Genomic DNA, 27775 nt, shown 5'->3' on the forward strand with positions numbered 1-27775 from the left:
ATATGCAGATTAGGGCTGCACGATGTATCACACAATAAAAATAACATTGAAATAAACACAATTCTTAGTGCAATTATGAAATCGCAAAAGCTGTGATTATTATTATTATTTTTTTATGCACAGCTTGTCAATGAAGTATGGCTCCAAATGATAATCCATCTGAAGCACCGCGAGTTTGAATCGCATATAATGTCCATTTGAAAAAGCAACACATGTCAAACATCTTTCCAGACACGGGAAGTAGGGCTGTAACGATTCACTCGTTTTCTCGATGCATCGATTATAATTCTTGACGATGCATATGCATCGATCTTGAAACATGTTTTTTGAATCGTGAATCGTTTATTTCGGTCGATAATCGATGTAAAATGTAAAGAATCGGATTAATCACGATTCTATAGTGATTCAGTGCTTTAAAATATATAAACATTAAATTACTACATGCACGATTTGATGGAGAGGTTGTGCGCTGTCATTTTGCGCCTTCCCTCACAGCTCTCCTTCACAGACACGCGCTGCACTCTTTACCGCCTCTCACTGGATTGCGCTCGCGCTCAGTTCGTAGCCCACGTTTGAGCTCTCCTCAGGACGACCACTACTGTTCACATGAGCATAGGACAGTTCTCTATTAAGACAACAATAGTCCTAAGTCAGACTGCTCAAGCCATTGATAAAGCTGGCAAGTCTTTGCGCGGTCACTACTGTTGAAATAAAACGCTTTTATTGCGTGGAAAAGTCGGAAATGGTTCATTGACATTACCTGAGCAGTTTCAAGGCGCGCATTTATTGCATGATCGGAGCAAACACATAATATAAGTGTCTAAATGCATACGCACAGTTCAATGAATGATAAATGAAATGATTAACTTAATGTCATTAAACTGAATGTGCGAGGAAACTGCTGAAATAACTACAACATTATCAACACTAGCATAAGAGCACACGGTTTATCAATCAGATGCGCGTTAAAGTTGCGTTCGTTACTATAGCAACAGTTACTATAGCCCAGCGTGTTTTCTTTCAGAATTACCATAAGGAAAATGTTCCATATACAGAGAACAAAGATGGCTTTTATAACTATTCCGTGAAGAAAAGTTAGTTTAAGAGTAGTTGGGAAAGTGCATGATAGTCTCTCCATGTAAGCATTAGTATGTTTAATGTACCTGGAACAGTTTAATAAGGTTGTGTAGCCTTTAACAATATCCTCCACTATACTTAACACGAACTAGGCCTAAAAATACTTTTAAAGCCCTTTTAAAGTTTTGGCTTATGTAAATTTCCACAAATGCCAATTTTTTTAGGCTGTTAAAATAAAGTTATGTAGCATCATTGAGAACTAACATGAACCAACATTAACAATAGACAAAAGGGTTTTTCTGTTTGTTTGTTTGTTTGTTTTTGCCCTTACTCTCTGACCCCCTGAAGGACGCTGTGTAATTCACACCCTAACTAAGACACTTTGAGGGAAGCATTTCAATGTCCCTATAAATGCATATTAAAGTGCAGGATCGAATCGAATTAATCGAATCGCATCGAATTTTAATGTGAATCGTCTCGAATCGAATCATTCTGAATTTGCAAAAATAGTTCTTGAATCGAATCGAACAACTATGAATCGTGAAACGAATTGAATCGTTGTCTACCCAAAGATTCACAGCCCTAATGGGAAGCATTTAGTAACTTATTGTCACAAAGAAAACATTTAATAATGTTTTTACTCCAAACTCACTTCATAACGACAGTTGAGCATCCTTCTGTGAGATGATGTGACTTCTTACACAGAATAAGGCAGTCGTGTGTTTATTAGTCATCTTTAATCAATCAAAGTGTTTTAATCTTCTGTTTATTCAGCTATAACGATAGTATGATGCCAGTAGGGATTTTCTGGAACTACGTGTGTTATCTACTTCTGCGCCAGGGCATATTTGGAGTTTCTGCGCAAGAGCGCCCTCTGGCTTTCAGATGGAGAAGCATTAACTACTGATCACAGAACCGTACAGCTCTGGCAAGCTGCGCATAAAATAATCGCAGCCTTTGCCAAATCCCATGCGATAAAATTTGCGATAAATCGCTATATATATCGTGTAGCCCTAATGCAGATTGATATCTAAAAGTTTTAAAAAAATGTCTTCTTCTCATTAACATTTTGATATTCAAATTGAATAAAACTGCAACGATAAACTAGGTTAACTGATTAACTTACGGATGCAATGAGACCTGTTTTCAAGTATGTTCATGTGACATTTTGCATAAAGCCTATTATATGCCAAATTATAAATAATCAAGTTAAACATGTCAGACTAAGTTATTTTCAAGTAATTAACATGTTTATTTGAAAATGTGTTATTTCTCAGATTCAGTAACATTCATAATTTAGTTCCATATTCAAATGTCAGCATTAACTCTCAATCCTCCACAAACACAAAGCACATCCTTTTCTAAGACATTGTAGCAATGTCTCATCCCAAATGAGGCAATATTCAGCTGTGTGGCAGCTGAGGGAAAACTCTGCTACTTTTAGACTGTGCTTAAAGCAACACGGCCACATTTGTGTTATTTTAGCAATCTACTATCAGGCCAAAATTAAAGCCTAAGAGCTAAAATCAACACCCTAACCAAACAAAGAGTGCTTCAGTCTAAAACAACACATCGTCTCATCCCTTTACTCCAACCTTTTTCTTTTCTTTTTTCTTTTTTGGTCTGTGGCAGCATCTGCTGCTCCCCTGGCCACGTCTGCGGCCTGTATTAGTATCATTTTAATGTTAAAAGCAAAAGAAGGGCAGTGGACGTGGCTCAAAAGGGTGGTGGGTGTTTTAGCAGGCTCAAACTGAATAATGTGCCTCAGTAATAAGGTCGAGAGCAGAGCCTGTAGCCCTGGGCTTTGACCGTCTCAGTGACCTGATTATGTCAGCCAGTGTCAGCCGCTACGACACTACAAACACAGTGCATCCCATCAACGGCACCGCCATGCCAATACGTCCAGCCAAGCCCTGCAGGCACTTTCAGTATAGACAAGACCATACCAGTTCGTTAGGTAACATCTACCGTACACATGCACACACTTGGCGTGTTCTCACATGAGAGACAGTTTATCATACACTGAACAAGTACAGAATATATATATATATTTGTTAATGCAGACAAGAACTGTGAATTAATATTCAAAATATTCACCAAAAGGTTATACCTGAGCACTTAACCCTTTTTTTTTTACCATCATGTGGTGACCGAACATGGTACCAAAATAGAAAGACAAAAAAATGCACTAAAAAAGAAATATAATTGGTAACACCCTACAATAAGGTTTTGTTTGTTAACACTAAAGTAGTTAACATGAACTAAGAATTAATAATATTTCTACAGCATTTATTAATCTCAGTTAAGTTAATTTAAACATTTACTAATACATTATTAAAATCAAAAGTTGTATTTGTTAACATTAGTTAATGCACTGTGAACTAACATGAACAATCAATGAACAGCTGGATTTTTATTAACTAACATTAACAAAAATTAATAAATACTGTAATAAATGTATTGCTCATTGTTATTGTAAGTTAGTTAATACATTAAGTAATGTTAACAAATGAGTTCTTATTGCAAAGTGTTACTTAATAATACTTAATAATAAAAATTAAATTATATGTATATATGAATATATATAATTCTCTTATGCTCACCAAGGCTGCATGTATTTGATCAAAAATAGAGTGAAAATAACTGTAATATTGTGAAAAACCATTTTCAATTATAATATATTTTAAAATGTAATTTATTCCTGTGAATCAAAGCTTCATTTTCAGCATCATTACTCCAGTCTTCAGTGTCACATGATCCTCATTCTAATATGCCCAAGAGGTATTTCTTCTTATTTCCAATGTTGTAAACAGTTGTGCTGATTAATATTTTGTGTGGAAACTGTGATGCATTTTATAATAAAAATTTGCTGACACTTTAATATTTAAAAAAATTCCTTGCTGAATAAAAGTATCAATTTCAAAAAAAAAAAAAAAAAAAAAATCTTACTACCCACAAACATTTTAATGGTAGTGTTTGTTTATTAAATATATTTGTGTGTACTAAACAGATATATCCACATCCATCTGCCTAATGTGGCCAGATTCTACTAGGTTATGGATGAGTTTGATTTGACGCATTGCCTTTAACGTCAACAACAAAAGATATGGAGACCATTTTTTCCTCACTGTTAAAAGTTGATAAGCCGATTTATTGTGCTGTCCTCACTGTGCATATGGTTCCTTTTACATATAAAATGTCATTAGATATTTTTGATTACATTTACAGCCAAAACTGTTAAAAGCACCCATAAAGCCTTCAATAAGAGTGGGTCGGCTACATAAAGAGGCCCCCAGCATGCGATTTCTCAAATAATGCTTTCCATTGTATTACAGAAGAGAAAGTGTCAATGCGACGAGGAGAATGAGACAAGGGTTAAGGTAAATAATGCTGTTTGTAGCGTGAAAGGGCACATTGGCTATACAATCTTTCCTTTAATATGGGAGCGGTGCGCACCTGCGATAAGATGATTCATTAGATAGGGCCCTGGTCTGACAAGCCTCATCGTTCAAGCCTCTGGATACTGATGGAACAATTCTGCAGCCGGCCCCGTAAATATGACAAGGTCAGCATTTTATCCCCTGCACTCCCACACTGCTGTCCAATCTAAACACAACGCCCCTCTCGGGCTCGCTCTAACATGGCTAAAGACAGGGCATGAAGGTCAGTACTGAAGACTGGATTTAGGCATCTGAGTTACATTACACTAATAAAGAAAATCATGTTCATACTACTTCAGAACACGTTTACATCGTCTTAGAGTGCTATGATAAACGTGCGGCTTACATGTGCATTTCATGTGTGCATGATGTTTTTAATATGCTGATTGTTTGTGGATGTACCTGTCCTTGTGCATTGGTGACCAGTTGTCCAGTGACCCCCTGCAGGCTGGAGAGAGCATTACCAAACACCTGTGACCCGGCAATTGAACCCATCGCTGCTGCCGCGGCAACCGCTGCCTGACTGGCCAGAGGGTTGAGCTAAACAAGAGAACATAGAATGAAAAACAAATTATTCGACAAATTAATTATAGTAGGAATTGATATCATTCTGCAATTAGACATCTTTTTCCACAACAATTCTTAAAAGGCACAATATGTAATTTTTCACCACTAGAGGTCGCTTATTCAAAACAAAGGCGTGGCTTGATGGAATCATGTGAGGTGGCGTCTTCACATCTACATCCGGTGGAAAACAATCTGACGGGACTCGGACAGAAATCATTCATGGATGAGCTAATGTATTAAAGATTTAATCGCTGGAGCGATTGCTAATGAGAGACAAGCGTGACACACGGCTCGAGAGCAGTGGAGCTTTTATTATGCTGCAGGCGACCACTTCTGCTTCTTCCGGTCTTGTGTATGTGGGGTAAAACAGCGCTGTTTTATTATATTAGAAACATTTGTGTGTTGAAAGTTGTTATAATGATACTCTGTGTGTTCGCTCTGTGGCTACTATGAGACACTTGTTTCACGCTGCAGTAAGCTAGATCGTTATTAGGCATGGTATAACATGGTTTATAAAATGGATTTTTCCGACCCTTGATTCTAATTGGTTAAACTGCAAAGCTGTTTTAAAATTCCCGAAAACATACAGCTGACCGCATTATATAAGTATTGCTACGCCACTGAGTGTGTATGTTGCTGCGTATGTCTTAGCAACCACTCTTGGCAACATGGTAAACATATGTTTGTTCTCTATTGATTTTGTTCATTGAAGCTTACTGCATTATGTAGAAGAGTATTATGAGAGAGATATCGAGTGACCGAGTGTAGCATTCAAATTTAGCATTTTCCTTCAGGTCAGTCCTATGTTCATAATAAAAAAATCTGTTCGAATGTCAGCTGTGATCTTGTCCTTTTAACATTTACTGGGTTTTCCCATGCCCTACTGACACTGAAAGTGCTAGTCAAAGCATGCCGTCCTTTGTGTCTTGTTACGTGTTTTTCACAAGTTTCAATATAAAAGTCTTTGCGACTGACTCGCTCATAAAGACAATCTTTGCCGCCATCTAATGGTGCAATAAATGTAACTTCTGATGCTGTTTACGTTCAGGGACTATTTTTCCAGCGGAAGGAAGCCTTTTAATGATTTTACTTCATGAAAGTTGCATTGATACATATTTTTGGCTTTAATAGTTGTATTGTGTGGTAACCGTTTTATAAAAGCAATAAGCCAAGTGAAGCCGTGGTTTACAGTGAATTTATAATGCTCTGTGTCGTGCCAAACAACACCCTTTAGCTGTTATAAATTCACTATAAACCACAGCTTCTTGTGGCTTATTGCTTTAATTTGATTTAAATCATGAAAACAAGATTTAAACAATAAGACTTACTGTGTTGAGCTCTATAACATGATTATTTTTCTGTCGAGGAATGTATCTAATCAGTTGCTCACTTGTCTAACAAAACACATAATATATTAAAGTCTGTGGTGTTTCCATGGTTTCTACAAAATAAAATTTGAAATCGTGGTTAACACAGGTATGATGTGATTGATAGGCGATGAACAGACACTGTGCGTATTCTGGTTAAAATTGCTTATTTCTCTGGATTTAAACATTCTTGGAAACATTTGGGATAATTTAAGTATACAAATCAAATATATATATATATATATATATATATATATATATATAACATTGTTCTAGTGGGTTTTGGGTATTTTAATCAAAAAATCTTACATTTATACCTATAAGAACCAATAATACTTAAGTCAAACAAGAACTGAAATGGAGCACATCCATGTTTTGTGTTTAATGAATTAAAAATAAAGATGTTCCATGGATGAACGATATGAGGGTAAATTACAGAATTTTTTTTTATTTTTTACAAAGAGCATATGCTGTTTTCATAGTTTTTTTCCCTAAATAAAGCTGTTTTTTGTTAAAAAAAAAAGCAGCAAAAAAGGAAAAATAATGTGTGTTAATATAAATAACAGCTTAATTACTAACATGTTGGCTCTTTTATGTTAAATTATGTTTTTCTCCTCAATTGTAAGTCACTTTGGAGAAAAAAAAATGATTTAATAATTTTTTTGCACTGTTCAACATGATTTCCAACATAGGTGCTGGCAACAATACTGAAAAACAATCATATTTAAGTTTTTCTAGTTAGTTAAATTAGTAGCACCTCTACTTTAGTTAGTTACTCCCAAGTAATGAGTGTGAATCTTCCATATTATCTGCTCCTGTTGATAGATTAGATAGATAGATAGATAGATAGATAGATAGATAGATAGATAGATAGATAGATAGATAGATGATAGATAGATAGATAGATAGATAGATAGATAGATAGATAGATAGATAGATAGATAGATAGATAGATAGATTGTAGTTACATTGTAGTGCTTTGCCAGTGTTAATAACACATGCAAGCACACATACAAATGCACAGGTGAATAAATCAAGCTAACCTCCTAATAAGCCAGGTGAATGCAGTGCTTATTTGGTTGCAGGGCTGCAGAATACAGGCTTATTAGGTTCTTTAAGTAGATCAAGAGCTCATGCAGGACTGCACACAGAGTCCCCAATTACTCATCACAATGAGGCAGTAATGGAAACAGCGCTGCGAGCAGACAGAGGAGAACAGGCGCGGTGACAGCAGACAGAAAGAGTAAAAAAAAACTGTGTATCCTAATGGCAGTCAACAGTGATATAGACAGCAGGTTATTTCTGAAATCAAATTGCTATTCTTTTTTGACAAGTTCTGAGTTTTCTTTTGCTATGAATCACAAAGCGTATAATCCCAAAAGATGCTGTCAGAACAAGAGTTCACAGGTGTACGGTGATGATATTTTTGATGCCACTGTGCTTTAAAGGGATAGTTCAGCCTGTAATTAAAATTCTGTCATCATTTATTCACCTTCACAGCATTCCAAACCTGACTTTCTGTGGAATATGAACATAAAATTTGGAATAATACATTGGTCGCTCTTTACAATGAATGGAGGCTGAAGCTTTAAGGCTTCAAAAAGGACACAGACTACCATTCAAAGACTCTTATGCTCACCAAGGCTAATTATATTTTATTACATCCATCTTATTATATTTTACAAAGTAATTAATACCTGTGATGGCAAAGCTGAATTTTCAGCAGCCATTATTTCAGTCTTCAGCGCCACATAATCATCCAGAAATCATTCTAATATGCTGATATGGTGCCCAAGAGAAAGTTCTTATTATCAGTGTTGCAAAAAACTGCCTAATATTTTTATTTTTTATAGATTATTTATTTATTTTATTTTTTTGCAAAGAGAAAGTTCAACAGAACATAATTTATTTGAAATAAAAACCGTATTTTTTCTTATTACAATGTCTTTACTGTCACTTTTGATCAATTCAGTGCATCCTTGCTGAATAAAAGTATTAATTCCTTTAAAAAAATCTTACTGACCCCAAACTTTTGAATGGTACTGGAAAAGATATATTACAATGTTCAAATGAGTTCATGAGGGAAGTGTGTGAATGAATGATTTGTTCTTTTGAGTCACACTTTTTTTAATGAATCAGTTTGTTAATGAATGGGACTGACTGGGTTCTCGAGTTTAATCCATTTGAGTCCTTATGAAGCTTTCTTTAATTAAATGTAAAAGCACGACCAGAACGTTCTGTTCTATTCTAATCTATTTCCTTTCTATCTCATGGAAAATGAAGGTTCGGAGTTATACAAGGGTGACTAAATGATGATAGAATTTTGATTTTGGGGTGAAAAGAAGTAGCAGGAGGAACTAGAGAAGTAACCATCTCTAACAAATTTCAGCCTATATTCCTGTTTCCTGTCTCCTCTGTCCGCACCCCCCATCTCTCAGCAGGGGCCATTCAGCTTTGTTAAAGTGAGAGCATTCAGCTGCCATTCATCTTTCATCTTATCACACCATCATATATTACCAGGCTCTCTGAAATCAAATGATGAGAAAATACCACGGAGCGATCAATACTTTTTCATTGACAGTAAAGGTTAAGCACATTAAGAATGACACCGCATTTGTCTTATGAAATCATATTTCATGTTGGTGGCCTAAAATTGGCTGAGATTGATACTATGTCCCCTGGACTGAAAGTCACCCTTTTTTTATCACTAATCACAGAAATCGCCTCTTTGTGGCCGGCGTTTCTTTGTCCTTCTGCAAAAGTCAAGTGCCAGTTGATAATATCAGCGACCCAAAATGTTAAGGGCAACGATTTTAGCTCCTCAATGCCTCACCATGTGGCTATTGTGAGCGGTAAAAGCTCTCTGAGACTTCAGGACATTTCAGCCTTTCATCTTTTGCATTTGTCAAGAGATTTGCAAATGATTCTTCTGGAAGCAGAGGCAACATGGAGACGCTACTTAAAAACAATTGCAATTCATTCTGCAACGCTTCAACTAATATCCTCAGCCATTTTATTGTTGTGCATTAGTGTAATTTCAAACTGCTTGTGATTTCCTGTAGAGTAACCCAGTGACAATGTGAGTGCTTATTCTGTTAAACAGAAAAGGAGAATAGCTTTGTGATTGCAGGAGAGGTGCCGGTGTAGAGAGCATCTTATCTTGGGCTAACATCTTCAGATAATAAAAACATGTATTTCTGAGAGGGGCGAGATGCAGAGAGAAAGCGCACACGAGAGAGATGGACAAGGATGGCAATATCAAGCAGGGATTGAATTCATAGATAATCCTCTCACCCTATCTGAGGGCAAACACTCTCTCTTTCTCTCCCCTTCACTCTCTCTTTGACAGAGAAGATGAAACACGTTCTCCTGGAATGATAAGAAGGCCAGTGAATTATATGAGCTGATACATATAGGATCATCTTTAGTGATCCACTGACAACTGAATCTGCTTTAGTTCATTTCCTAGCTTAACTTGAAAAGAGAGTCAAACATTGTTTCAGAGGAAATATCTTAAAGAAGAGGTGTACACCCTGTCCCAAATATGGTCTCATTTAGCACCAAATTGAGGTCTATTTTTTTCATTTTAATAAAAAATCAGTAGCGGCTGATATTGGATATTTCTTATTGTGCATGTTCTTTTTTTCTTTTTTTTCTTTTGATTACCTTTGTCATCATCTAACACACACTTAAAGGGATAGTTCACCCAAAAATTACTATTATGACGATTTTCTTTCAGATGAACACAATCCGAGTTATATTATAAAATATCCTGGCTCTTCTAATTTTGAAATCCAAAAAAGTGCATCCATCCATTATAAAAGATGGCATTCTGAAGCTAAGCGATGGGTTTCTGTAAGAAAAAATATTCATATTTAAATTTTTATAAACTAAAATAAGCAGCTTCCGGCAGATGGCCTACATAAATCAACTTACAGCAAATGAGTAATCTTTGACTTGACAAATGACACACTGACGAACGCGGAAGTGCAGAGGATAGAGCAAAACAAAACACAGGTCACGAATTAGAAGTCTAAAACTAGAATTTTTAAAGAGAAATATCATAGGATTTTGATATATAAAAAAAGTTGATTTGCGTAGTATGCCGGAAGCTAGTTATTTTAGTTTATAAAGTTTTAAATATGGATGTTTTTCTTACAAAAACCCATCACTTCACTTTAGAAGGCCTTTATCAACCCCCCGGAGTCGGATGGATTACTTTTATGATGGATGGATGCACTTTTTTGGACTTCAAAGTCAGTAGCACCATTCACTATCATTATAAAGCTTGGAAGAGCCAGAATATTATTTAATATAACTCAGATTGTGTTCAATCCAAAAGAAGAATGGCATATACACCTAGGATGGCTTGAGGATGAGTAAATCATATGATAATTTTCATTTTGGGGTGAACTATCCCTTTAAAGTACATTTTAAAAAACAGTTAAATCCAATCTTTATCCAATCTCAAAATGAATATGCATTTGTATACTGTACTTTATAATAATGTGAATGTATTACTTTTAGCTCTTAACATACATGGTTTTAGTTTTAAGCCTTTTATTATTTTTATCTATTTAGACAAAAATTTTAATGTTGGACTTTTAGAAGTCATCAGTCATAGTAATATCACAGCATTATAATTTCCATTTTGAGAATATGTACGTCTTAAAAAATAATCCAAACAATGATCTTATTAAGATTATTTAAGAAATAATTTATTTAAGAAACTGTATGCAGGTTAAGTAAATACAATAAACTGTTAAATACTATATGCCAAAGAACTGCTGTTTTTATATTTTGGCATATACTGTATGGAGAAGGTCTTATTGTCCAGTTATTGTTTACCATTTCGATCAATAATATTTAAGCCCATTATAAAACACTCAGCAGCACAGCGGGACAGATTAAGACTCTGTATCTTGGGGGGCAGCAGGAAGGAGACATGGAGAATGCGCGGATTGCAGAGGATTGCAGTGTTTGTCATCTAAACAGGTGATTTTCCGGCAGGCTGCCTCCACTTGGAGCCATGTGGGGAGGCAGGAAACCGTGTTACTGCTCCACTATTTGTGTTGATTGTATCTTTGTGTGTGGATCTAAACAGCTGGCATCCTTTTTACAGAAAAACAGCAGGTAAACCTCTGGGTAAATGTGACAAAACGCCTGTTCTTTCACACCATCTCTTTTTCTCCTCTTGGAGAGGTGGAGGTTAAAGTTCAAGGGATTTGAGGACTTGATCAATGAACAGTGTTGAGAAAGCTACTCTGAAACTGTAGCTTCCCAAGTTAATACAAGTTACCATGATTTAACTTATTTATACCCTTTTGAAAATGTATGTAGCTGCACTACTAAGCTACTAACAATAAGTAGCTTGATTCATTAAAGCTAAAGTATTTAAGGTTCAAAAAATAGTGCTGTTATTCATCTGAAGCAATTTAATTCAGCATCTTTATGCCATTACATGCAATGTTATGCAACAGTAAGAAATTTCTTAAATAATGAAATTCACAGCCATCAATGCATACACATTACATCTGTAAATAATATAGCCAGGGAAAATGAAGAGGCAAAAATTGTACGTCTTTTTTTTTTTTTTTAGAACAATTAAACACTTAAATCTCAGTTTTAATTCTGAAGCGAAGAGATGGGTTTTTGTAATAAAAGTATCCATATTTAAAACTTTATACTCTATAATCACTGGCTTCCAGCAACTACTGTACACACTTTCACAAAAGAGTTGAGTTCTGCCAGAAGTGTGACCTCCGACCCGATGTATGATGTAGGCGTAAGCATAGGTGTGAATTGACAAACGCGGAAGCGTGGAGGACAGAGCAAAACAAAATGGCAGTCATGAATTAGAAGTCTAAAATTAGAAGTTTTAAAGAAAAATGTCAGGATTTCGATATAAGAGAAGAGGAGCAATGTCCTACATCATTCATAGGGTCAGAGCGTTCACCCTTCTGTCAGAACTCGACTCTCTCGTGAATCCGCATTTGGCCGTTGGCGGAAGCCAGTTATTATAGTTTAAATAGTTTTACTTTTTTTTTTTTTTTTCACAAACCGATCGCTTCACTTCAGAAAGCATTTATTTACCCACTGGAGTCGTATGGATTTACGAGCTTCAAAAATTAGGGAACTATTCAATGCCATTACAAAGCTGGGAGGAGTCAGGATATTATTTAATGTAACTCTGATTGTGTTCGGCTGAAAGAAGAAAGACATATACACACATAGGATGGCTTGAGGGTGAGTAAATTATGAAATAATTTTAATTTTTGGGTGGGCATTTTTCCTCATAAGAAGTCACTTATAGATTTTTTTTTTTTTTATAAATTTTTTTAACTGCCTATTTTGGGGCATAATTAGAAATGCGCCGATTCAGGTTGCAGCCCCTTTAATTGCTCGTGCTCTCCACAGATCCAGACGTTAATACTGGCTGCCCTTGTGTAATGCCTCGATCATGGGCTGGCATATGCAAATATTGGGGGACGTACACCCTGATTGTTACGTAACAGTCGGTGTTATGTTGAGATTCGCCTGTTCTTCGGAGGTCTTATAAACAAATGAAATTGCCTTAAACAGTGCATAAACAAAGTTTACACAGCTAATATAAATGGATCTTTACAAAGTGTTCGTCATGCATACTGCACTGGATTATGTGAGTATTGTATTTATTTGGATGTTTACATTTGATTCTGAATGAATTTGAGGCTGTGATCCGTGGATAACGGCTAATGCTACACTGTTGGAGAGATTTATAAAGAATGAAGTTGTGTTTATGCATTATACAGACTGCAATTGTTTAATAATGAAAATAGCGACGGCTCTTGTCTCCGTGAATACAGTAAGAAACGATGGTAACTTTAACCACATTTAATAGTACATTAGCAACATGCTAACAAAACATTTAGAAAGACAGTTTACAAATATCACTAAAAATATCATGTAATTATGGATCATGTCAGTTATTATTGCTCCATCTGCCATTTTTCGCTGTTGTCCTTGCTTGCTTACCCAGTCAGATGATTCAGCTGTGCACAGATCCAGACGTTAATACTGGCTGCCCTTGTGTAATGCCTCGATCATGGGCTGGCATATGCAAATATTGGGGGACGTACACCCTGATTGTTACGTAACAGTCGGTGTTATGTTGAGATTCGCCTGTTCTTCGGAGGTCTTTTAAACAAATGAGATTTATATAAGAAGGAGAAAACAATGGAGTTTGAGACTCAATGTATGTCATTTCCTTGAACTGAACTTATTTAACTATTCCGAGGTAAATTCAATTTTTAATTCTAGGGCACCTTTAAGGGGTTACATGACAAATCTGAACTAAGCATTGTCTATGTTTGCTGGGCTGTAAAGTTCTGTGTGTAAACAACATAATACCAGTGTTTTGTTGTGATACATTGCTACTCGTTAGAAAGAAAGAAAGAAAGAAAGAAAGAAAGAAAGAAAGAAAGAAAGAAAGAAAGAAAGAAAGAAAGAAAGAAAGAAAGAAAGAAAGAAAGAAAGAAAGAGACAGAAAGACCCTCTCACACAGATTTTGCACCTCATGGCAAAGTGGGTGAGTAAATTTTAAACTCTATTAAGTTCTGCGAGGCCTGCAATGGCCATTTGACCAGCGGGGTCATATGGAGCAACAACCCATGTAATCTCCTGAACAAGGCAAAAAACAGCTTGCCGTTACCATGGCAAGGGACTTCTGGACATCAAAGTGAACCACTCCAAAAGCTAGAGTTCATTTTCCGCCCGTTCCGTTCAGACTGCAAATTTAGACTTAATCGCTTTCTCTGCTAATACAATAGGAAGAGGCAGGCCTCAAGGGACAGACTCCTGCTAACACTACAAGTTAAAACAGAGCGAAAAACACCATCTCTGAAGATTAAAAAAAAAAAGTTTTAAAAAAGTATGCTGGCAAGATTTTTTTTACAGAATATAATGATGTTATTAAATTTATTTTTAAACCGCACTAAGTTTTTGTTAAATTTATGCTTAAAAGAAAAAAAATGTTCTAAAAAATCCAAATTAGGTAAGAATTTTTTTTACTTAATTCAAGTTATATAATATCTAAAAATCATATTATCTTACACGATTTTACTTTTTAAATGTATTAAGATTAAGAAAAAAGAAAACGTTTTTTGTATTGCGCAGCTTTACTTTGTCAGTTAAATGGGATGAGAGACAATGGCTCCAGTGTCTGGACATATCTGACAAGGACGATTATTAAACATCTGAAAAGCTGAAAGAAAATTGTTTTTGCATCATAGCAATTCCTAAGACGATCACACCTCTGTTTCACCCTTTTTTCTTTTCTCCCTCGCTCTCTCTGTCTCTCCGTTTTCCCATTATAGAGAGTGGACATAATCAGAAGTGACACATCTGAGCATGCTCACAGTCTCCCCAGCGTCACATCCAGACCTTATGCTACCTCCTTCAAAAAACCCTCTCTCTTTCTCCCACGTTCCCCAGCCTGGAGCCTCCCCTCTGCCCGGGTACATCAAAACACCATTAGACTGTCCCAAACACCTCAGCTCCCCTGTTGGACCCCTGGAGCACATCACCTGCCGTCTCCTCTGGACTCTCCTCACACTACCAACGCTACTTACGGAGCCCCATTTCACCTGCCCATTGACAAATAAATAAATAGCTGAGAGAAAAACAGAAATATAGCGACTCAAGGGAAGAATAGGTGAGAGAGTAAAAAGCTAGAGGAAGAAAAACAGGAATGAAGAGACATGTAACGCTGAAAAGTTGAAGAAGCTAAACTGGCAGTCTTGGGTCAGCCCTCCCATGATGCACTGCGCTGGCAGCATAAAGGGCCTCATCTTCTGACGCACACAAGGGCTGTTTAAAATGCTGCACTTCATCAGATAAAAAGCACAACTGTTGGGAAAAGAGGGGGCAAAAGGGGTCACGTTTAACGGGCCGGAATGCAAATGACAGAGGTACAAGGAAGGAAATTAATGACAAATGTACCTATAAATGTATGATGGACTGCCCAGCGCTGACCGTCAATCATGTGACTCATTAACTCAAGCATAATTAACTGCTTTTGGTGTCATTATATAAAATCCTGCTTCCATAACTGTGGCCCTTAAAATCCATACAGTAATTTTAAGCCATCAGTCATTCTTGCTCTATTTTCGCTGCAAAGAGGGAGGGTAACCTCCAGTACGGTTTAAACAAATGTACATTTTATTTATAAATTTATTTACGAATTCCATCTTTTATCATTTTTCCTGTTGAAAAATTACCTTTTTGGCCACATTTCCATGTGATTGATTAAAGAATATGTTTGCTGCAAAACTAAAGTTCAGAGCAAAACTGCTGACTGCAGTGTTACACATACAGCACTGTTATTTCTGTACACACACACAAAAAAAGAGTAACTATGACCATCAGTTTCGTGAAAAGTTAATATTACATTTCCGATGGTCACCAGAGACAAAGTCTCCGTCAGATTTTTATTTCCTGTGATGAAAAAAATGATAAAAATAATAAAACCATCAAATGCAAAATGATCAATGGTTGTTTGTCTTAAAATGACTGAAAGCAAAATATTGCATGTCTTAATCTAAGTGGAAAATATGGAACAGCATGTCCCTTTTTGAGGAAACTTCAACTATTTTAATTCATCATGTCAAATTCTCCTCTCCGGCATTTGAACAGAATGCCATCTCTTTTCACTTGCTGTTGTCTGACATACAGATCCGCATTTGAATGACTTTAATATTGGCTTAATCAATGGCTGGTGATCTTTTGATGGCCTCTATTCAATAAAGTCCACCGTGAGCTGTGTGTGAGTTTCATAACTAGAATAATGGTAAATGATTACTCCTCCACATGGCGTCTCAGAGTGAGCCGAGCTAATGAAGAGAAATGGTTGGGTTTGGAGCTGGGGCTGCCAGCTGCCATTTGAGAACTCGGAGCACCGAGATTAATGGTGACTGAGCAGGGCTCTGTGGCTATGATGTGGTCAGAGGTCTGATCGATAATACACACACACACAAACCTGACCCACTCATCCATTTATACGCACACACACACACACATGCAAATACGCTAAACCAAACCTTAACACAAACACTCATCCCTAAGTGGAATGATGAACTGACAACATTTGGACACAACATTGATCAGGAAGTTCCCAGTGTTTCTCTGGGCAGTTTAAAAAGGTCAGAAGAAACTTAAGTGCTGAATGATATTAAAAACGTGTTTTCTGCCACCACACCATTATGCTGGGTTAACATGCCACATTTGTTACTTTTTTCATATGTGTAAATGGAGTGGGTGATGCAGGGATAAATACTGTAGCGAGTAAAAAGAGTAAAAGGAGTTGTAGAAGATAAAAACGTATCAGAATGGGGCCCAGAACCAGATATTTATTAAGAGAGAGAGAAAAAGAGAGACTTAGGCTATGTTGATTTTTTTTTTTTTTGTAGTAAATAAGATCCTCTCTAGCATTTTTCTTTTTAAATATTTTTGAGTGTGAACAATGGATAACTTTCCTGAGGTAAATGCAACGTAAAGTGACATTGTTCACAAGCTTTTTAATTCGTCTTCACAAGCGTTTTAATTCGTCTTTCAGCGATTGAAACTCTAATTGAGACACAATACATTTCAGTAAGTTGTACTGTATCTTTCAACATACCTTTTGATGTTCATGCATGTTTTTCATGCTATAAATCATATTAAAGTAGAAAAAAAGACTCCTGCTTTAAGCTAGAGTCGCTATTTAAAAAAAAAAAAACTGTTAATGCGTTGTCACATTAACTTTGATAGACCTAAATTCAACACATAAACATTTTCTTTACACACAGTACATGTTTTTCCACTTTCTTTTAATTGACAGGATATAATTAGCACTGATCGTCGGCTGTTCTTAAACAATCAGCCGATGGCTGATAGTGAAAATAATTAATTTTAATTGGCCAATATCAATTATTGTCCAATACATTGGTGCATCCCTAATGAAATTAGATTTTTTTTTTTTTTTATCTAATTCAAATCACATATGAAGGTGGTTTGAAATGTGTTTCCAAACGGATTTTTACAGATGTATCTCAGTCAGGACTCTTTAGCTGCTCAAATCGGATTTCCAATCGTCTTTTGCATCACTCTAAATGCGTCACACAACTATAACGTGAAAAACGGTGACGGAAATGCTGGAAGTAGGGCATTCAAATGGTAAAACAGTGAGAGTGAGATGATGCACCTCCATTTTTCCTGCATCCGTTTTGAAATCTTCGTGACATACGTGGGTGCGCCTACGTTGAGAAACACCTACGTTACCAAAGCAACCCATGAAGATAGATTGATTATGTCTAGGCACACAAATTTTATTTGTTCACTTGCAATTAATAGTGTGGATAGTCTGCCTGATCGAGATCAGATTTAAGAACAAATTTGATTTGCTTGCAGTCTGAACATAGCCAAAGAGACAGTAAAGTCCCATTAAGGGAAGTCAATTCACTCAATTCACTTCTTTTGCTCAAATCAGGAAAAACAAAGTTTTTTTTTTTTTTTTTTTTTTTTACCAGGCTGGTCCAGTACACTCTAAAAAATGCTGGGTTAAAAACAACCCAAGTTGGGTTGAAAATGGACAAACCTAGCGATTGGGTTGTTTTAACCCAGCAGTTGGGTTAAATGTTTGCCCAACCTGCTGGGTAGTTTTACTTAACTCAACTATTGTTTAAAAATTACAGTATTGCTTACTTAAAATGAACCCAAAATATCTTGAAAATGAAAATTTATTAATATGTTTAATAAATGAACATTTTAATTTAATTTTAAATTCATTTTAAGTCAGCCATATAGTCATTTTCAAACAATAGTTGGGTTAAATAAAACTACCCAGCAGGTTGGACAAACATTTAACCCAACAGTTGGGTTAAAACAACCCAATCGCTGGGTTTTTCCATTTTCAACCCAACTTGGGTTGTTTTTAACCCAGCATTTTTTAGAGTGTAGGTACAGACACATTGAGAAACATGTGAGAGAGATGATAGTATCAATCTCATAGTTTGCTGTGGTCAACAGAATTTCTTTTCTTTTTCATCTGTTTTTTTTTTTCAGTCACACAATTCATGTGACTTTAAAGTTTTTATTATATTTATCATAGATGACTTTTAATAAAATTGGTTACTCCAGACATGCAGAAAATATGAAGTAATGATATCCTGCAAGTGACAACTCACTGTAAATGTCAAATTGTAATGGTGTAAAGACATACTGGCAAATTTTAGATCCAAATATCTATAGTTGGAAGTCTTATAAACTTGAATTCCTTACTAGATGCCCCAGTGCTGCCTTTTCTTCTTTTTTTTCTGAAAATAATCCCTCATTTTGAGTAAATAAAAAGTTGCTTTGCTTTCAGCACCCAGCTTTTCCTCACTGGCTGCATCACATGCTTTATAATTATTCATACCAAACGCTGTGCTACTTTTGATGGGCAATAGTCTTATTTTCTGCTTCAGTCACCAGTGCACATTTGTATTTTCATATAGTGGGAGTTTCGTTATGTAAGGCAATTTTCTGCCTTCTTAAGGAGGGATGTCTATTGGGCTGCATTAATGAGTGAGTGGCAGAGTGTGTGTGTGTGAGAGAGAGAGAGAGAGAGAGAGAGAGAGAGAGAAGGTACGAAGGGGAAGGGAGACTAAAAAAGAGAAGAGCGAGAAAAGAGACCTAAGAGGGCAAAGATGAAACAAGTGAGTAAAGGAAAAGTGATACCAGGACAGAGGTTAAATATATAAAATGTGAACTTCCAGCTACACAGGAAGTACCTACTGTGAATTTTTTCTGAATATAAATAATTAACAAAACACTACTAGTAAATAAAATAATCCTACATTAAATAATCCTACAACCCTAATTACTTGTCTTTAAGCAGCTTGTTATGCTAAAAATTACAAATATTATTAAATGTCAACATGAAACACTAGAACACATTTTTATTCTGTAAAATGCAGAGTGAAATGGGATATTCAAAAAAAAAAAATTAAAAAAAAAAATTGGGCAGGACTCAATTTTTTCTTAGCTAATTATGGTCGTAAGTTCTGTCATTATCAGCATAGTTCGACAAGTTGGTGTTTCAAAAAACCATAGTTATAACGAACATTTGCAAACAGCACTGCAAATTTGTGTTGTTAGAACGACAGCTCTCGACCTCTGGTTAGAAGCACACTTTTTTGTTTGCATTAGGCTACATAGATGCAAAAGCCGCTAAACACCATCTCTGTCAAAAATGAGATAATGACATTGAATGAATGCTTACGGCACGTAGTACACGTTCAACAAATCACGTGCTTCAAATCCTCTAAATCGCAGTGTCAGCCCATTCAGAAATATCGGTTTGTTGGCAAAAGCCTCTAGACGCCACTTCCCTTTGGCAGCAAAAGCCGCTATATTCCGAGATCCAATCAGAAGGCGCGAATCCAATCATATGATTTCGAGCGGTTTCAATATAGCGGCGTGCTGAGGAGATTTTTTTAGATTCAGAGTCAGATTGAGTTTTTTAAAATAAAAGATGGAGTACGATGAAATGGATCAGTCTGTCCTACTAACATTGAATGGCAGAAGAAAACGTTATTTACCTGAAAACTCCTCCTGTCATAAGGCAAAATAGCCTACAGTGGAAATGGCTTGGTCGCAATTGTATCATGCACTCATAACAGTTCTTCGTGCAGTGCCGTTACTTTGAAGGAATCGGACATCAAACAACAGCTCTATTTCACCAAAGACAAAGTCAAACAAGATGCTATTCTTCTGACTCATATGGAAGCTGTGCCATATAAATGGAGGAGGCAAAAAGTGGAGGCTGAATAGAAGAGACGTGTTAGATCCCTGTGTAAAGAGGTTTGTCTACTGTTTAGTTTTGAAATGATTGTGCTATCATCTTTTTCAGGGTTTCTAGTTGCATCTTTAGTGATTCTTCATCTATTTACTATGTCTTGCCACAAATAGGTGGATTTCTAGGTTTTTGCAAAATAAGCACAAGTGGATCTAGCTGGTTTTGATGCAAAAGAAAATCGAACTCGTTAAAAAACAATAAATTGTCTAGAGTGACATTTTTGAAAAAAAGTTATTTTATTCACTAGCTAATAACCTTATCATTACCTTTAAAATGAAACTCCTGAACTTGATTGTAAAAGCCTGGTAAAAAATGCTCATTTAAAAGAAAAGATGTCTGATGGATTTAGAGGGTTTTGCATCTGAACTCTTCATATGGACTCACAACCTGGTCTCATGGAAAGACGTACCTGTGGGAACGTTTTCGCGAGTCGAAAAAATACATACCAATACGTACATATCGCTGCAGTTTTCCGCAGTTTCCAACAGAAATGAACACTAGAGGCTGTAAAACAGCAAGCGCTTTTAATCGATTTCATACACAGTTACGATTACAGGGTCAGATTATTGATTAATAGTTACTTGTTTTTATGTCTCCTTGCACAATATTATGTTATGACTTCAAAACGCTTTTTACCAAAGTGAACGATTTGTGAAAAAAAAAAATATTTTGAACGTTGTATCGCTTAACCAGCTCCATATGTTTCGCTTTTTCGGACAAATTTCAAATAAGAACTGCGGTGATTCGTATAAAAACCAACGCCATAAAAATGTACCATATCCACGTTAATCTGTTCAGGCAGAAAAATGAACACGCTTTTAGCGCCACTCAGTGGACATTTCACATTGAAACTGCAGTGATATGTATGTATTGGTACGTATTTTGCAAAATCCTGAGCAAAATAACAAGCTGATATTCAGTACACTCTGTATCTTTCATTATATAAACAAATTTCATTTACAACTTTAGTTTGTCAAGCGATTTAAAGCACACCCCTGGAACAAAGAAGAATATGACACAGTAGAAGAAAGTTCAACACTTTTCAGCAATAAAAAAATTCATAGTTTATCTAAAGTCATTTTTGCATATTAGTATGGCTTAATTGGACCATCAAAGGTCAGCAGCAAAGACATTGGTTAATAAAGTGAGCTTAAATACATGAAGTATTTTTGTATTTTTTGTCATTTTAAGGAATACTGAATCTGTTTTTGTGCAAGTGAGATGAGTAAATGCATGCTCACATTTAGTCTAGAACTACATTCATCATGTTCACAGACAGCGCACACAACGCCTCCTCTCGAACACCTTACTCCTGATTTCTTTCAACACGGGAATAGGAAAGGTGTTACTGTTTGTCAATAAATGGGAAAACATAACTTGCGTTACTTATTTGAAAAACTCAGATATTTTGATGTAATGCATTAAAAGTAATGTGTTACTTTACAAGTTACTTGAAAAAAGTAATCTGATTATTTAACTCACATTACTTGTAATGCGTTACCCCCAATACTGGTCGCTACAGAAGCTGATAAAAGACGAACTTTGCTATAGATAGCCAATCATGTGTATAAAAAAAGTAAATGGGATAAATTTAGATTTTATGCTGGCTTTAATTTTAAAATTATTTTTAATTAATAACATTTTTCATTTCATGTTGAGAACAGGAAGCATCTACGAAACATCTCATATGTATCTAAATTCCATCCAAAACATGATCTGCGAAACATTCACTGCATTTACACCTGTTCAAAAGTTTCAAAAGGGGTTAGTAAGATTTTTTTTTTCTTTTGAAAGAAACTAATTATTTTATTCAACAAGGATGCATTATATTGATCAAAAGTGAGAGACATGTGTAATGTTATTTTTTCTATTTTAAATGAATGCTGCTTTTTTGAACTTTCTATTCATCAACAAAAAAAATCTGGAAAATACTTATATTAACATGTTAAGCAGCACAACTGTTTTCAACATTGATAATAATAAGAAATGTTACTTGAGCACCAAATCACCATATTAGAATGATTTCTGAAGGATCATGTGACACTGAAGACTGGAGTAATGATGCTGAAAATTTAGCTTTCAAAGGAATAAATTATATTTTTAAAATTAAAATAGAACAGTTATTTTAAATCGTAATAATAGTTTGTAGCAACATTATTAAGTATAACAATATTACTGTATTTTTGATCAAATAAATGCAACAGCAGTGTATATTTTATCATTTTCTGAAAATTAGGCTGCATGTTTCCTTTCAATAAAAGCCAAATAATAAGTGTTCAGGGGGGAAATTCAAGGGCAGCGATGTTTAAAAGCAGATCAGCTTATTGAGACGGGAAAAACTACAATGTGTTCTTAAGGGGGCACTGCGAGAAACAAAATCAGCGTGTGTGTGCGTATACGCATCTGTCCATGAGCATATGAGTGTTGGAAGGGCGCCTGACCTTGGCAGGGATGGGGTTTCAGGAGCGAGCTATAATGATGGCTGATTGCCGGGGAATGGTGGAGAATGGACAAAGATAGAGGGAGGTAGATGAGAGGAAAGGAGAAGAGAGGAGCAGAGAAATAGAAAGGACAGAGGAGAAGAGGCCGGCGTAATTGCAGCACTCGTGGGTCTGAGTCTCCTGTGGCACACATTAGTACATCAGGAGGGGTGTGTCTTAGAGCAGCGGCCGAGTGGGAGAGAAAGTGGGGGTAAAAGATGGACAAGTAAGGGCGCAGTACAGTCTACAGAGGTTGAGGAAAGTATGAATGAGTGAGAGAAAAGGGGATAGGTGAGAGGGAAAGAGGAGAGCGATGAAAGTTAGGAATGCTAGTCAAGACGGAGAGATGGGGAAGTCTGCCATACGCCTAGGCAATAAATTGGCGTTGGCTGAATCCCGGGCAGTAGCCTGTAATTACTGCCGTAAGACTCTGGGTCGGGGGTCCGGGCAGACCCTTAAAGCCACTCTGTCTGAGAGAAGGGAGAAAGAGAGACAGCTAAGACCAAGGTGGTCTATAATACCTGGAGAAAATAGTCCGTTAGAGCTGTCTCAATGGCAGTTATTGAGGTGGTGCAGAACCCCTTAGATGCATCTTTGCTCATGGGCACAGGCTAAAAAAACATTGAGCTGTAAATGTCATGTGACTAATTACTTCTGGAGCCACAAAAAAATGACATCACTATAACACACACAGAATCTAAAGGGATAGTTGAGCCCAAAAATGAAAATTCTGTCATTATTTATTCACTCGCATGTTGTTTCAAACCTGTGATACTTTTCTCTGTGGAACATAATTTACTTAATTTTTTTTTTGAATAATGTTGGTAAACTAATAATTTGGGTAACCACTGACTTCCGTCCCAGCAAACATTGGTCCGATGGCAACGTCGTGTCCCTGGCCAAAAAAAGACGTGGTTGGACGGCATATATCGGTAAAAATATGTAACACAGAACATTTCCTAAAAATGCATTCAGATACGTTTATACATGTCTACAATTCTCAAGGGTTGCACGAATATCTGTTACTTTGACTTTTAGCTACGTGTAGTTCAATTTATAATAATTAATTAATTGTTTGATTAATAACATAACGTCTGTTCAAATTTCATTTTGAAACTATTTTTCAGGAAGGACGTCTTTTCAACGGTCATTAAACATCCAAATGTTTGCTGGGATTGTACTGTATAGGGAAGAAAAAACCTTGAGGCATCTCTCAGAGTACGTTCTGTGATGTTCCACAGAAGAAAGAAAGTCATAATTTTCATTTTTTGGGTGATCTCCCTTTAAAAGTCCTTCAAAAATATTAATTTATATTATATAAAAATGTTATTGCGTCAGAATATTGCCAGCAATGAACAAATGTTTTTGGCATCAGAGTCTTTCTGTCTCTCTGTCTGCCCTGGAACCACACAGTGGCAAGGTCAAAGACTGAACAGACAGAGCATAGTAGTATGACAAGCTGCGTGAGAGAGAACATAAGAGAGATAGAGATAGAGAGACACCACATAAAAGGAGACAATGGCTACTAGACTGCATTTTATGCTTGCAACCCATCATAATCAAAAACAGGAATTAAACTGATCAAAGGTGACAGCAATAAAGACATTTATAATGCTAAACAAAACATTCCGATTCCAAATCAATTTTGTTCTTTTGAAAGTTCTATTCATCAAAGAATCATAAAGATGTAAAATAAAAGTTTCCACAAAATTATTAAGCACACAACTGTTTTCAACACTGATAATAAAAAGAAACTAAATCAGCACATTAGAATAATTTCTGAAGGATCATGTGAAACTAAAGACTGGATGGCTGCTGAAAATTCAGCTCATATTACAGGAATATTAATAAAATATATTAAAACAGTTTTTTAAAATTGTAATAATACTTCACATTATTACTGTTTTTACTGTTGCTGTTGTTATTATTACTGTGTTACTGTATTTTTGATTAAATAAATTAGAATTTCTTTCAAAAATATTTATGAATTAATTTTTTTAAAAGAAAAATATGTATTTATTGTTGTCCTCAAAAAAAAAAAAAAAAAATCTAAAATTATGTGGGCAGCTACATCTTTATTTCTTTGAAACACACCTACCCATCACAGAAAACATTATGCATTTTTACATTTTTTAATAAAACATTGTTTAGTATGTTTTTAAAGCTATTTTAAATATGAGGACTCATGAAATGTCCTCATACTTCGTAATACCAGTGTAATACCCATGTCATTATACAAATTTATCCTCATAAATCACGAAAACGCGTGCACGCTCACACACACACACAAATCGTCACAACACGAGTGTGTCTACTGTATATGTGCCTGCATCAGTGTGTGTATGGTCTGCTCTGCTCCCCTCTCTCTCTCTGTGCCACAGATCAGTGTGTGCGTGTGGCTCAGGGCTGATGTAAGCCAGTGGAGTGGCAAATTACAGCAGACCTACAGCTGTAGGCTGACATTATGATTAATTTGATCAGTAATTTCTCCTGTTTTTCATTTTAATCGCTGTGACCATTCTGCTGTGGCAGGTCTCTCAGATCTAATTAAGATCAATTCCGGTGTAACCAGCTTGCCCACCGAGCCACCCCCTCCTCCTCAAATCCCCGAGTCCCCTCAGCGTGGAGAAACCCCGTCGCTCCAATCAATCAGCACCTGCAAATCCAGCCACCCCGCTAATCAGCCAATTAACACACTTAGGCAAATTTCATAATCTCCACCGCCTGGTTGTCGTCACAAAAGCCCATCTCTACCTCCCCTGATCTTATTTTGTTTAATGCTGGCTCGCCCAAGTTTGCTGAGAGGTAAAAGAATCACCTTTTTTCAAAAATAGATGGAGAGATGGATGGGAGAGGTTTTAATCTTTTTCGGTTTATATTATTGTGATGGTAAAATTTTGGTAACAGGGTTATGGAGTAGCTATCACTGGGGTCCAAAACAACACTGTATGGACAAAAAATATTCTTAAACATGTTCAAAATATATTTTTTTGTGTTCCGTAAACAAAAGAAAGCTATATATGTTCAGAACGACATGAGGGTGAGTAAATGATGAGAGCATTTTCATTTTTTTTTAGGTAAATCCATTTAAGCACGTTTCAATCTTTAAAATTGTTTAAATAGTGTACTTTCTTGAAAGCACATGACAACACGCATGACGAAATATTGCTACATTGTTGTTTTTTATGTTATTTATCTGGGTTTTTTTCATGTTTATGCCCTAAACAGTTGTTTTTATTATAAAGGTTTAAAAAAAATGGTTCATCCTTCAATAGTGAAAATGCAAATCGAAAATGAAGGTAACACTTTACAATACGAGTGCACTAATATGCATTAATTCATGCTTAAATATTGCACAGATAATCATGTGTTAATGTATGACTCATGAAGAACTAAACCATTAATTAATGATTACTGCATCAGCAACTAATAAAGAGTCTATATGAATAATAGATTAAGTAGTATATGAATTGTTATTAATTAAATGTGCCATAATGTATTAATTCCTTAATAACACATTTTATTAACTAATAGTGTTAGTTAATGTGTTAATTACCACAATGGTTTGAAGCCATGTACTTCAATTCATTTGCAAATGTATCATTATGTTATGACTTTACTTGTTGAGGCACATGGCTATTAACTAATTGTTAAGTAATATGTAATTAATGGGCTTTGAAAGTTACACATGCAGTGAATGTAATGTCAGAGAATGTGTTTGAAGGATGGGTAAGTTGGGCTGCACACAAATATCCGTGCATTAGTTAAGCATGAATTAATGCATATTAGTGCACCCGTATTGTAAAGTGTTACTAAAATGTATTTATTTTTGATTAACAGAATTTCTTAAAATTTATTATTTGTATTTACAGTACATTAATAAGTTTAAATAATGAAGTGACCACAATTGAGAACCAAATATTGGATTTTTGGATCTCAATGATTTGGCTTCAAAGAACTTTGATAATTTTTGTTGGTGATTTGTATTGTAGCTAACTACATTTTCAAATTGAAGGTTGTCATTAATAATTCTAGTTTTGTTGTTTCTTTATTTTAGTTAGCTTAGTTAGTTTAGTTTAGTTAGTTTATAAACTAGTATATAAACATCACAGCCTTCAGCAAAGTCTTACTGAAAAATCATAAATTTGACCTGTCAAAGGAACTCAGGGTCAGAGACTTACAAAAAAACCCTGTCTGAAATTTTGACCAAATAAAGAAAAAGACGAGACAAGAAAAAATCGGAAAGAGAGACACAGAGGGAGAGAGAGAGTGCAGACGGTGAGCACTTAGATTCATACACTGGACACACTGACTGTGGTATTATCAGAGTGGGATGCTAACATGCTGTCATGTTGTCAGTTCAGCAACAGAAGGCCTCTATCTGGGCCTTTAGGTGTCTTCAGATAATAGGAGACCTGTCTGCCCTCCCTTACCAAAATGATTACACCCAAAGAGAGGAATGGGAGGCAAGAGAAACTGAGAGGGCGGGGTGGTACCTGTGTGACCAGAAGGGATAATTATGACAGACCCTAGAAATACACATTCCCAAAATTCTCTAGGTGTTCGCAGTAGCTAACTGTGGCTGTCCCTAAAGGCTAGCAACAGCACTCTGGTGAAGTATGCTGTAACTTTCTCAAGCAGACGCAGACATAAGCCCAATTACGGACTCTAGCCCCTCAGGAAAGGCAGCCTGCAAACCCTGCCACACACACACACAATCACATTGGTTAAGTGGTAATGTGGACCCCCATGAAGCGGGAACTTCAAACCCCTTCTGACTCCTGACACACACACATGCACACTTATCGCTCTATTTTTCTCACTCTCACACACAGTGAAGGGCTGGGTAATGATGCTGTCGTCTCTGGTGCCACTCTCTCTTTGGATTAACAAGAGGGTCGCACATGACTCTTAGCAGTAAAATCTAATCATGGACCCCTGGGATAAAGAAACCAGAGAGTACAGCTCAAAAACCTGTAGAGAAGCTCTCTT

The 27775-nt window shown here is 36.0% G+C and overlaps 1 protein-coding gene across 1 annotated transcript in view; it reads right to left on the minus strand.

The window, feature by feature from the left end:
• pou6f2 (POU class 6 homeobox 2) overlaps nucleotides 1-27775 on the minus strand; it is a 120220-nt gene that overhangs the window by 26852 nt on the left and 65593 nt on the right. The window contains exon 5 of the mRNA XM_067378607.1: nucleotides 4920-5057. Coding sequence (XP_067234708.1) covers nucleotides 4920-5057 — 138 coding nt within the window. The remainder of the gene's footprint in view (nucleotides 1-4919; nucleotides 5058-27775) is intronic.

This window comes from Chanodichthys erythropterus, chromosome 23 (genome assembly GCF_024489055.1).
Source record: "Chanodichthys erythropterus isolate Z2021 chromosome 23, ASM2448905v1, whole genome shotgun sequence".
NCBI lineage: Eukaryota > Metazoa > Chordata > Actinopteri > Cypriniformes > Xenocyprididae > Chanodichthys > Chanodichthys erythropterus.